The 13,274-nt window shown below is 37.5% G+C and overlaps 2 protein-coding genes across 4 annotated transcripts in view; one reads left to right on the forward strand and one right to left on the reverse strand.

The window, feature by feature from the left end:
• The first annotated feature begins 4,058 nt into the window (after positions 1-4,058).
• Positions 4,059-4,883, forward strand: LOC127787603 (uncharacterized). Its single transcript, XM_052315666.1, has one exon. It carries the CDS (start codon positions 4,059-4,061, stop codon positions 4,881-4,883), a length of 825 nt encoding a protein of 274 aa, XP_052171626.1.
• Positions 4,884-7,164: 2,281 nt separating this feature from the next.
• Positions 7,165-13,274, reverse strand: part of LOC127786968 (snRNA-activating protein complex subunit) — a 29,259-nt gene continuing 23,149 nt past the window's right edge. For all 3 annotated transcript variants that reach the window (XM_052314777.1, XM_052314778.1, XM_052314779.1), the window contains exons 7-12: positions 9,608-9,696; positions 9,399-9,489; positions 8,610-8,705; positions 8,056-8,181; positions 7,712-7,972; positions 7,165-7,533 (exon numbers count right to left, since the gene is read on the reverse strand). In XM_052314777.1, the coding sequence (XP_052170737.1) occupies positions 7,252-7,533; positions 7,712-7,972; positions 8,056-8,181; positions 8,610-8,705; positions 9,399-9,489; positions 9,608-9,696 (945 nt within the window). In that variant the 3' untranslated portion in view covers positions 7,165-7,251. The remainder of the gene's footprint in view (positions 7,534-7,711; positions 7,973-8,055; positions 8,182-8,609; positions 8,706-9,398; positions 9,490-9,607; positions 9,697-13,274) is intronic.

Raw genomic sequence — 13,274 nt, forward strand, 5'->3', positions numbered from 1 at the left:
GAAATGCTCTTTATTAAGATGGCTGAGTAAGGAGTACTTTTTGTACTCTTGAGACGCATCTAGTTATTGTACAACTTGCAGGATTTTTTTGGTTGTGTTCTTGAAAAAAAAAAAAAACAAAAAAAAAAAAAAACAAAAAAAACAAAAAAAACAAAACTGTGGAATGTTGTTAGCAAAGTCTTTGATAAGATGGCTGAGTAAGGAGTACTTTTTGTACTCTTGAGACGCATTTTGCTTATCTTATGACTTGCATGAAATTTTTATTTTGGTGTGAAAATATAAATATATATCTATATGGTGTGCTCATTTGTTGTTTAAGTTTTAGCAGTTCACAGCAAATCTATGGACTTGTGGAGTTACAGGTATTCCTAACAACCCTGATTTATTACTGCAATTCAAGTTGGGGGGTGTAAGGTCTAGTCATGAATCATCTGGTTTATATTTAACTGTGAGTTTGTAATTACTAGTTTGTAGTCTTGTGGGAATTGATTGTCTTTATCTACTCTTATAAAAAAATAAAAAAAAAAATATGTGTTTTAAATAATGCTATTCCTAAAGCTTTGAAGTTATGCACTGATAGCCGGCTAAGTTTGCAATACGAAACATGAATGCATTGATTTCTTATTTGAAAACGTATATGCATTAGAATAAGTAATTTGCATTCATCAGGAATTCAAATTTAGAAATTGGTTATCGGTCATAAAGTCAAAGGTAACAGTAATTAGTTGATTAGTACATTGTATGATCCCTCAACAGAAGTGGAGACTATTACCCAAGTAAGTGTTTGAGCCTAATAACCGTTAATTCTGAGTGAAATAACACTTACTCTAAATATGCTCTCTTGTTTATCTTATCTTTTCAATGGCTTCAAAATATCAATTCGCTTTGAATGTCTAGTATGATAGCGGATGAATTTGACTGGTTTCAAACTATGAATTAGATGACTGAGAAGCATGATAGGGGGATCAATTTCTTTCATTTTGAGCCTATTTTTTTTTTTTTTAAATTAACCTCTTGTTAGCCCATTTGAGCCATTTGTAGTACAACTTCTTTCGTTACCCTTGTTTAACCCATAACCATATGAATTTTATCCAATCTGGTGTGATTTTGGGAATTAGTCTGTTTATCTATTTTCATATTTAAAAAGAAAAAGAAAAAAAAAGAGAAAAAAAAAAAGAAAAAAAAAAGTGAAAAAAAAATGGGGCAAATTCTCTTAGTTATTCAGCATAACTGTTTCAAAATGAATGCTAAAAAAAAAAAAAAAAAAAAATTCCCGACACACCCTTTGCACACTCTACCTTTTCTTTGACAACCCGTATTAACCTTATAGCTCCATTACAACCCAGTCTGGTCCCTTTTGATGCTATAAATCATGTGATCTCAGAATTCGAGTTTGGAGTAGGGAATCATGTTTAAATTCAGAAGTTACCCATCTAGAGCATTATTCCAATCATGAAGCTATGTCAATTTCCTTGTTCTTTCATGAAAATACGTTCCTTGTATTTGAGATGGCACCGAGTTTTGAACTTGTTCTGCATTTACTCTTATAACGGTGCACCCCTTTGTGTGTACACCTGAGGAATCCTTTTTATTGGAGAGAAAATCCATAGTAAGATTTGAAGTCAAAACTTCGAGGGAGTAAGTCTGTGTGTTGGTTATCCTAATTTCCATTCCTGAGATTGTATGACCTTTAACCAAAAATCTGATTTAGAATGCTAAATTATTTATTTAATTTTATGCATTTCGGTTTCGAATTTGAAATTTTTACATTCATACAGTTATTGTGAATAAAGTTTGGCAGGTGTATAATCTGATTGCTAAGGGACTAGCAATGTTTAAGTTGGGGGGTATGATTAGTGGTTAATTTTATAAAAATTTTGTTATAATTATACCCTTCTTTTGATCTTAAAAATAGTTTAAATTAGATATTAATATATATTTTATGGTTATATGCAAGTTTAAATTGAAAAATGAATGAAATGAAATTTTAAAGTAAAATTTAATAATAATAATAATAATATATAAAATTATATATAATACATATACATCATTATATGCATTCATGTAATATATATAATATAATATAATATATATATATATATGTGCCATGTGTAATACATATATATAATATATAATTTATTAATAATATTAAATTATTTTTATTTTTTTTTAGGCATGAAGAATTAAAGCCCATGAAGACTTAAAGTCCATGAAGAATTCAAGTCCATGAAGAAATCAAACCCATGGAAAAATCAAGCCCATGAAGAATTCAAGTCCATGAAGAAATCAAGCTCATGAAGAATTAAGGCCCAATTTGAGCAACCCATGGAAGATATTATTTGGAGAAGGCCCAAGGATTATTTTTAATCCTAATAAAGATTAAAAACCAATTTATAGAAATCTATTTTTATTTTTTATGTGAGAGCTTTATTAGGTGTGTTTTTTAGCTAAAATCCATTTAACTATTAGGTGGATATTATAGCTAAAATCCATTTAACTTTATGAATGCTTTATTAGGTATGTATTTTAGCTAAAATCCATTTAATATTAGGTGTGTATTATAGCTAAAATCCATTTAACTTTAAGTGTGTGAGTGCCCATTAGATATAATTATGTCTAGTTGAATAATTGAAATTGTGTGGTTTGTATTGCATCTTGTGGCCTATAAATAGATCACTTGATTGCATTTGTAAGTGTGATTATTATTCTTGAATCAAAGTTTAGTTATTTCCTTAGAATTCTCTCTTTGAGAATTGCTTTTGTTCTCTCTCATTTTCTTTAGTATTTTCTCTTGTGATCTTACTTTCTTCCTTTCTTCCTTTCTTCTTTTAAATTCTTATGTCATTTATTATTACTTTATTATTCACCGCCTAAATGGACGGTTAGTTTATGCCTTTAAATTCTTGTAATTTTAATTTTTGTATTTTAATTATCTACCGCCTAAATGGCCGGTTAGTTTCTTCTATTTTAATTCCTGTCATTTAAATTCTGTTATTTAAATTATGTCATTTAAATTGTTGTCAATTAATTTAATAGAGATGAGTAGCTAAATCTAATCTTGGGTTAAGGCAAGGACAGTGTCTAACGCCAATGATTTCCAAAGAAAGCTACGCTTTAAATGAGTAACATTGGTTTAAACTTCAATATGAGTTTGTTTTGATTATTGAAAAATCACTAGGTTTGGATTGGAGCGTAAACCTAACTTAGAGCTTTCATGTCACGCATGAGAGTTACTAGAACTGGAAACGCTATCATACCCAAACCCGGATGATTAATTTAGTTGTTTTGTGTATTAATTGTAATTAAATTTATGGTAGTTTTTTAAATTAGAATCTCGCATATCATGTATGGGGATTGCTTAAACTAAAGCTATCATTATCTTTAATTGCATTTAATAACAAATCCTCATATATGAAATTAAATTAATGTTGCTAATCTTTTATGCTAATATTTGGGAATCAACGGGTTGGCACTGAAATTGTCTTAACTCAAGTACTTTCCAATTTCATATTCTCACGTTTAGTATTTATTTCAACTTCTGTCTTGCTTTATTTTCTAGTATTTGTTATCTAAAAAAATTATAAAAAATCATGTTATCAATCCATCTAAATGCGTGTGGGTGTGTGTGACATTCTTTTTTTTTTGCCATAAATAAATCTCTCAGTGGACGACCTGGACTTATCCAGAAAGTATAAATTTAAATTTGAACTACAACTGCACTCGTACACTGACGAGTATAAACCTCTCGCCTAAATAAATAAATAAAATATAAAATTTTTATTGTGTTTTGTTTTGTGTTTTAATTGCAGGGTGAGAGTGCAGTCAGGGACCTCCACCGAAACCAAGAAAGCCGGGATCACAACAAAGGGGGGAAAGAACCACCCCGGGCCCTCGAGCCACCCCAGTTACACTATAACGTGTACACCCCCATCACAAGAAGGCGGGACCAAATTTTTCGAGAAGTTTACAAAGCCAGGATCATCCCTCTCCCAGATATCAATGAACAATGACCCCCTCGCAGCAACACCGATACCAGCAAGTGGTGTGATTACCACCGCATGCTGGGACACGCGACCGAGGGATGCGCTGCCCTAAAGGACCAAATAGAGCAGCTGATCAGGAAGGGCTACCTCAGTCAATACGTTTATCGACCAGACTGGAGACGATCCCCCCAAGACAATTCGGGAAGGCAAAGGAGCCGCAACCCTCAGACGCCACACCAAGCAATCGACAGGCGAAATGTCGAGCCACCTCCAAGAAACTCGATATTCAGGGTTATTGACACCATCTCTGGAGGCTTCACAGGCGGAGGAGAATCAAGCTCGGCAAGAAAACAACATCTCCGGGCGGTGATGTCCATAAACAACACCGAAAAGAAACCAAGAAGAATTCCCCACCACCCCATGATCTCCTTCACAGAAGAGGATTTCAAAGGTATCAACCAAAACCTCAACGATCCCATGGTAATCTCGGTTGTCACCGCCAACTTCTGGGTGAAGAAAGTTCTTATAGATCAGGGAAGCTCGGCCGACCTGATGTACTTATCGGTCCTAAAAAAGATGAGAATCCCTGAAGGGAAACTAAAACCATTTGACGAAAACCTAATCAGTTTTTCAGGGGAACAGGTAGGCGTCAGGGGCTACATCGACTTCCCAACTTCATTTAGGACAGCTCCCCTCGTCAAGACAATCTACATCCGATACCTAGTCATTGACTGTCAAACACCATACAACGTGTTGCTTGGCCGCCCTTCTCTCAACAAAATAGGCGCAGTAGTGTCTACTCCCTACCTAACTATGAAGTTCCCAGTAATAGACACCAAGGTCGGAACCATTCACGTCGACCAAAAAGAGGCTCGACAATGTTACCACGACAGTCTCTAGATTCGAAGTCCCGAGCCCGGTAAAGATAATAGGGGAAGCGACACTCTCGTGAACAATGGTCAAGCGATAGGGACAAATGGCCAAGCCCCGCACTCTAGTATGCACACAACAAAGTTAGAAAAATAAGACCGATCAGCAGATGACCAACGTCGAACTCAGACAGAACTCAGCCTCGAAAAGCCAGACTCTTGCCCAAAACAAGCTATCTGTGGCACAAGCGTCGCCCTAGAGCCAATATCAGCAGTAGGGCTCGCCACCTAGTTGAATCCGTGGCATGAGGGAGCGAAAGAACACCCCGACCAAGCAACCATACTTCTAGGGACTTATTATTATGATATCCCTTTCTAAATAAGACAGTTGCTTCCGTTCATTACTTGTCATAACTTATTACTCGTTATATCCTTTGCGGAAACACGAATTTTCCTTCGACACTCCCCAATAAGTCCCAGCGTAATCCCATTTTTTTCATCATCGCCTCGACCCTACCTGATCAATTAAATAAGAAGAGCAAGTCATCTACAACCTCGACTCACCTGGTGTGCATGCCGAAGCAAGGACAAATATTCAGGCAAACCACCACTGAAGCAGTCCGAAGTAACGAGGTATGCCAAAAACTCCACATTTTATGAAATAGACTCAAATGCATGTATGAGCATTGCTCTAGGCTCCTCAAGCCCACCTCAGCCCTATCTAGTCACGCCTTGTATCGAGAAAGCCATAAAATGGGTTGGATCTAAGAAAGAAAGAGATAGGTCTTGCTAGATTTGAGAAATAGATTACCGAATGTTTCAAATTTGAGAGAAGGAAAACAAGTCACTTCAAAATTGAAGGTTGCATTGTCTAAGGTCTCGTTGGAGCTAGTAACATGATGTAGTCAAAGGTAGAGACACAACTAATAATCAACAATAATGGTAGCAACAAGAATTGGCAATAGGGTTAGGGTCAGGGTTTGTTGCTTGAAATTAGGGTTAAGGTTTCTATATTTATGAAAAAATGATTTTATAGTTAAAATAATATGGTGTGGCTCTAATACTATTTAAGAAAACTTTAGTCAATCCGACTATATGCTCCTAAGAATAATGTGTATATACACCTAGTCAAATAATATAAAAATAATAGTATACACATTTACATAAATACCCTTGTATTATACACTATTTATTAACAAAGAAATAGAAATATAAAGAGTTCTAAAAGTAATGGTAAAATAATTCTACTCTTTCTTAACAATAGACGAAACCTCTATTACTTTTAAAAAAGAAAAATACGCTAGATATTTTTGAAATTTAAGATAAACGCAGATGATACTTTTAACACTAAAAAAAAAATACAATAAGAACCCCTATTATATAAGAAGAAATTGTCTCCATCTCTAACACAAAAGCAAAATGGTAGAAGGATTTAACCATGATTGGAGTTGATGCTCACTAGCACTGAGTCTCTAGGGTCCCGCTTCATTGACAACAAAAGAGAGAGTTAACTCTAATCTACCTTTTCTTCTTGGTAGAGTTTAAGGACACTTTTATTTTTTTGTTTGTTATTATAATTATTCTACATTACAAAACTATATTGATAAAGGAAACAAAAAAACCTAAATTTTACCCCCAAACTTTTGCAATTTGTCATTTTAATTCCTAAACTTTTTTTTAGCTCATATACACCCTTTTGATTTTATTTTTTTTTACATAACTACATCCACTATTTTATGAAGTAATCCCCTTTGACCCTATAACTAACAATTAATTAGTCATTGGGTCAAACTAAACTCATTTTTTTTAAAAAAAATGCTATTAGTACTCCTTAATCTATACAATACAGTTAAAATGACAAAAATATCCTCACTCATTTTGTGAAATTGCAAAACATTTCCCTAGTCTTCCTTTCTTTCCTCTCTCTCCCCTCACCCAACAATACCATGGTCGCCTGCTCTCTCCTTTCCCCTCAGCGACGGTCAACGCGAGTTAACGAGGCGAGAGAGACGTCGGGCGATTGCTGGAGGCAACCATGAAAAGGGGGGAGAGATGAAAGAGCAAGCGACGATGGGTTGTTGGGTGAGAAAATAAATGTGCAGAGATAAAGAGAAATATTTTTGTCATTTTTACATGTATATAGCCTTTTTTTGTAGCATAAGGAGTACAAGTAACATGACTGAATTTTTGAAGTCCAGTGTACATTTGAGTTAGGAAAAAAAAAAGTTCAAGGGCAAAGTGAAAAATTGCCAAAAAAAAATTAGGGGCCAAATTTGTAAGAAGAAGAAATATAACCGAAGGCCCAAGCGACGGGAAAAACAACTCCTTAGTTTCAACGAACCTTGGAATTGCCGAGAGAGAGCCGAATATTCAAAAACTATGAAGCTAGCGTTATTACATCAATCGTGGTGGTAGTCGAACACAGTAAAGTTGTTATATATCAAAGAGCCGTCAACATAGTGAAGCATGTAATAGCAATTCAAGCAGAAATAGCAAGGGTTCTCTGGGGCCCACTTATCATCAACGGTCACCTTTTCCGCTTTGTAGATCTTGCAGACAGTACATTTCTGGAAACGCAATTTCGATTGAAATGTTGTAATTGGATAAGCTGCTCGATTCTGCGCGTCCTCTGGATGAATCAATCTCATGTCCCTCACCACAATTGCATGCTTGCAGTCCCCCTGTCACATGCCCAACACCTATAAACTATTATCCAAAACTCTAGAAACCAAAGAAAAAGCCTTTTGGCAGCAATGATAAGGATTGTGAAAGCAAAAGCAAGCAAGCAAACAAATAAATAAACAATGTTTCAACCCCCAATTAACACAAAAGCAAGGTGATGGGAGAGGGAGACCATACCTGATGACAATACAGATAACCAGCACCAAGTCGAAACTGCAAGTCACAAAACCGCACTTTGTGCATTTCGACTGCTTTGAAGCTAGGCAAACGTGAGATTCGTTCACTGCCCAGGAGTGATTTTTGCCTCTGTTGCATTTCACCTGATATGATGCACTCCCATTTCTCACGTGCTTCATCCTCTGAATTCCTTAGCCAATCGAATATAGGTTTGCTATAGTTGATAGCAGAAGGATCACGCAAATCATTGCAAAACACCTCCTGCATATAAGCAGTAATCAACACTGTATTGTGGCAATCCCATGCTTGTCAATATCAGTGAATGAGTTAATTCATCTAGTCACCTCGATAAGGAAATATCCCGAAGGATCGTGCTGCCCTGCCTTACGCATAAGTTCATCCGTCAAGCAACAAATGCTGTCCCTTAGTTCAGTCAAGGGTTGACATCCCAAAACCAAGAATTCTTGGGTCTACACATACAAGTTACAGCATCATCAATATGTGAAACGCATATATGTACATGTCAAAAAACAAGGAAAGAAAAGAGAAAGAAACAACACAAAATGAATCACCCAACATGTAAACCTTATCAAAGGGACAGTAGGGTACTGCATGAGAACGTCTAGAAGCCTAGAGTACACTTGAAGAGGGCATTATAGGAAAAATAGTATACAACAAGAAAAAAGATTTCATCGTAGCAAACTGACCAGACATATCATAATTTTCTTTTACCACCTAAAATGGATTAAAAAAACCAAAGGCAACGGTACATCATATATTGTTTGACCTGGATGAAATATACAAAATATGAATAAATATTGGAACATGATATAGCTGTCATCTGAATCTTGATTACAAAATATATATATGTATGTATGTAAATGACATAACTGTTTACCTTTGACCATGTGCGTTTGTTATGGTAAACCTCAATGCATAGAACAACTTCTGGATGAATCACCGGTACAGGTTCCCTAGTGTTCAATGACTGAACCTGGTGTACATTTAGAGAGAGAGAGATGTTCAATCATTTCAGTCAATAGCAAGGGAAAAGACAACACGCACACACAAATGATAATGCATGTGCATTTAAGAGATTTCCATAATTCGACGTCAGGGAAAATTTCAATAGTTCTATGGTGTAGGCCAACCAACAGTTTTTATTGAACTCTCCTAATTACTTTATGTATATTAAATATGTTTAAAATTAGAACATGCTTTCATTCATTAGGGTACACCTTTGCAGCTTAGGCTGCATTCTCCCAGTATTGATAGTTGAGTTTGAGTTGCCTTAAGAGCCTATCCAAATATTAAAATAAAATAAAAAGAAATAGAAAAACATTAGCCTGAACATGCTTTAACTGGATAATTCAAACTCCATAATACATAGGGATAACATGCATAGGGCAAAACCATTCTAATAAAATGAAAATTAGTAATTTTCACACCATTTCAAGAAAAATTAAGACAAGTAAATAAGAAGAAAAAAAAATCAACAGTAGTCATCAATCATGAAAGCCATTTAATGAGAACAAGAAACAGAGTTGTCCCTCTATTACAGGTATCAAAGAAAATAACTTCAGAAATTTATTTGTTAGTTCACCAAACAAAAAGGCAACACTGGAGTAACTTAGCAAAAAAACAAAACTTAGCAAAGAAAAAAAAAAAGGCAACACTGGATTAAAACCTTTGTTGTAGAACTTATTGACTTGAGGGCTTTCATCCTTTCAGATCTATCAGATGTCAAGCTTGCAGATACATTAGTTCTGCAACTACCACTGGGGGGAATGGAACATAAAAACCAAGGGCAATATCAGAATAGGAATTTGATGTTGCTGTGATGGTAGGAGGTAGGCATTTAGAACAATATTTTTGTAATTATAATGTCATCCATACTTGAATGAGTGCAGCCTTGCGGCTGCTTTGTCTTCATCTTGTCTTTGTCTGATTTTTACAAGTTGCTCCACCTTTCCAATACAATTGTCCTGCATGTGCAATGAGAAGACATGGATTTTCAAAATAATAATAATAATAATAATGGTAAAATAGCCATGACACAACTGTGAAGACATTCTGGTAGAACCCTCACCAAATTGATTGAATCTAGCAATCGAAACAATAGGAATTCTCCAATTAAAGAAGCTTACTGCAGCTATGAATGTATACAAAACAAAAGAAAGCAAATATTGGCCTATTCGAGAGGGCCTTCTCTCTCCCAGGACTTCTTCCAAATTTTCCAGATCCCTCTCTCTCCTTTCCCCCTCCCTTTTATATGTATTCCTTAGTCCGTTGCAGCCACATGAGTTGTTATTCCCTCCCCAACCGAATGTGACTCTTCTGCCCTTGAGTCAATTTCCTTGGCTGCCCCTGCTTCTCCCCTCCTTTTACATCGCTGGTAAGTGTGACTAACAGGAATTCCGGCTCCACCTTCATCTCCTGCTCGGCAGTTAGCTGGTCAGGGATATCGGTAGCCTCCTGCATTGCTCCTTCAGCCTTGCGGAGCTGGGAGACATGAAATACGGGGTGAATAGCACAAGGGGGTGGTAGAGACAGCTTGTATGCCACCTTCCTGATCCATTTCTCCACTGCAAAAGGTCCATAGAACTTCGGTGACAGTTTCTCATTCAGCCTAGAAGCTAATGTCTTCTGTCCGTAGGGGCGGATTTTCACATAAACCAATTCGCCAACCTCAAAATGAACGTCACACCGCTTTTTATCTGCTATATCTTTCATTCTTGCCTGCGCCCACAACAATTGGGCCTGCAACTCCTCTAAAACCGAATCCCGTTCTAGCAACTGTTGTTCTAACACATTGTTCCCTTCTCAAATCTCAGCAAGGGGGGCGGTTCACACCCATAGACTATCTGAAATGGAGTCAATTTTGAGGAAACATGGTAAGAGATATTATACCAATATTCAGCCCAAGGAAGCCACCTGCACCATGCCTTTGATTTGGAGGAAAAAAAACATCTGAGGTACGTCTCCAATGTTCAGTTAAGGACCTTCGTTTAGCCATTGGACTAAGGGTGGTAGGAGGTGCTTCTATTCAACTTAGTGCCTTGCAATCTGAATAGTTCTTCCCAAAAATGGCTGACAAAGATTTTATCTCTATCGGAAACAATAGAGTTTGGAACACTATGTAACCGGACAATCTCTTTCACAAAGACCCCAACTATGTTGGCTGCTGAAAATGGATGTTTCAAAGCAATATAATACCCATACTTGCTTAGTCGATCTACAACCACCAAAATAAAATCCATTCCCGCTGATTTTGGCAACCCCTCAATGAAATCCATTGACAGATCCTCCTAGATTTGACGAGGAATAGGGAGTGGCTGCAGCAAACCATCTGGTGATAATGCCACATATTTACTCTGCTGGCACACTGAGCATTGACAGACATATTGATGGATGTCCCACTTCATCCTAACCCAATATACATTGGCGGATATTCGTTTATATGTCTTGAGGAAACCGGAATGGCCCCCAATCTGCCCATCGTGTCCTTCCTTCAACATTAGGGGAATTGAAGTGGAGCCTTTAGAAAGATACAACTTCCCTTTGAACAACAAATGACCATCCACCCACGCAAAATTGGGTTTGCTAGAGGGATCAGTCAGCGCCTCCCTAATAATTTGTTGTAGTTTACTATCTTCCTCGACCGCGTTTTTTAGATGGTCCAGCTATAAGACTCGAGGAACGATGATGAGGTCCATCCACATGACGGGAGTGGAGGTGTGAGAGGGCATCAGCTGCTCAGTTTTCCAACCCAAGGCGATATTGAATCCCAAAATCATACCCCATTAGCTTCACCACCCATTTTTTACATTCCGGATTGACCACCAGCTACTCCATCAAAAATTTAAGGCTTCATTGATCAATCCGAATAACGAATTTCTGCCCCAATAGATAATGTATCCACTTCCTCACTACGAATACAATCGCCATCAACTCCCTCTCGTACACTGATTTATTTCGACCAAACGAATTTAGGGCGTGGCTGAAGAAAGCAAGAGGTTGTTGCTCCTACATCAAAACTGCCCCTAATCCATGCCCCAAAGCATCTGCCTCCACAATGAATTCCTTTGAGAAGTCCAATAAGGCTAGCATCGATAGATCTGTCATAGCCCTTTTTAGGGACTGAAAAACTTGCTCTGATAACTCATCCCAAAAAAAATTATCTTTCCAGAGGCACTCTATCCAAAGCCACGCCAATTTGCCGTAGTTCCTCACAAATCTCCAATAACACCCTATAAAGCCTAAGAACCCTCAGAGTTCGTACAAAGATTTAGGGCTGGGCCACTCCATAACCGCCTTGACTTTAGCACTATCTGCCGCCACACCCTCTTGTGAGATGACATGTCCCATATACTCAAATCTCCTGCTACCCAAACTGACATTTTTTTTGCATTAGCATACAACTGATGAGCTGTTAGGACCCGCAATACGCACCTCAAATGCTCCTTGTGTTCTGCCATATTCTTACTATAAACCAAAATGTCATCAAAAAATATCAAAACAAACTGCCTCAAGTGCTCCTTAAAAATCTCATTCATTAAGGACTAGAACGTGGTTGGTGTGTTTGTTAAACCAAATGGCATAACCAAAAATTCATAATGACCCTCATGTGTGCAAAAAGCAGTCTTCGGGATGTCATCAGGTGCGATTTGTATCTAATGATACCTCGATTTCAAATCCAACTTAGAAAAAACTGTAGCCCCATTTAGTTCATCCAATAATTCTTCAATAATTGGAATTAAAAAAAAATTGAGGATCGTTACCTTGTTTAAAGCCTTATAGTCAACAAAAACCTCCACCCACCATCCTTCTTCTTGACTAGCAACACAAGATTGGAAAATGGGCTAATACTCGTCCTAACGAGCCCTGCTGCCTACATCTCCCAAACCAGCCTCTCAATCTTATTTTTCTGGAGGTGGGGGTAACGGTAAGGTCATACACTTACCGAAGGGACCCCTGGTTGCAATGTGATAGTGTGATCCCGCCTCCGGTGTAGAGGAAGCCCACACAGCTCCTCAAAGACTTCCTTAAAGTCTGTTAGCAGCTCCTATAGAATGCCAAGGACTCCCACTTTCGCCTCTTTAACTTCAGTTGTCAAACTTCCCAATTCCAACAGCACTCCTTCTCCATTTTCTCGGAATGCCTTCATCATCAACTTCAAAGTTACCAATGTTTTGCAGATGCTGGGATCCCCATGCAGTGTTACGGTCATGCCCCCCACTCTAAACTTCATAACTAATGAGCCCCAATCCACTTGTCTCTCCCCAAGTGTGGCTAACCACTTCATCTCGAGGATTACATTTAAGCTTCCCAACTCTAATGGAAGGAAGTCCTTGACTACCTCCACATTTTGCAACGACAAGGTCACCCCCTTACATACTCTAGCCCCCTATATCACCATGCTAGAACCCATGATCACACCATAACCTCAAGTTTGTGTCCGAATCAATCCCACTTTCTACATCAGATCAGCAGCTATGAAGTTATGGGAAGGTCAACTATCAATTAAGACCGCCACATCCTGGCCTTCTATTTCCCCCTTTAC

Source organism: Diospyros lotus, chromosome 12 (assembly GCF_014633365.1).
Source record: "Diospyros lotus cultivar Yz01 chromosome 12, ASM1463336v1, whole genome shotgun sequence".
Classification (NCBI taxonomy): Eukaryota; Viridiplantae; Streptophyta; class Magnoliopsida; order Ericales; family Ebenaceae; genus Diospyros; species Diospyros lotus.

What these genes read in the sequence shown, in the direction of transcription:
- LOC127787603 (XM_052315666.1), top strand. Translation starts at nt 4,059, where the DNA reads ATGCTGGGACACGCGACCGAGGGATGCGCTGCCCTAAAGGACCAAATA.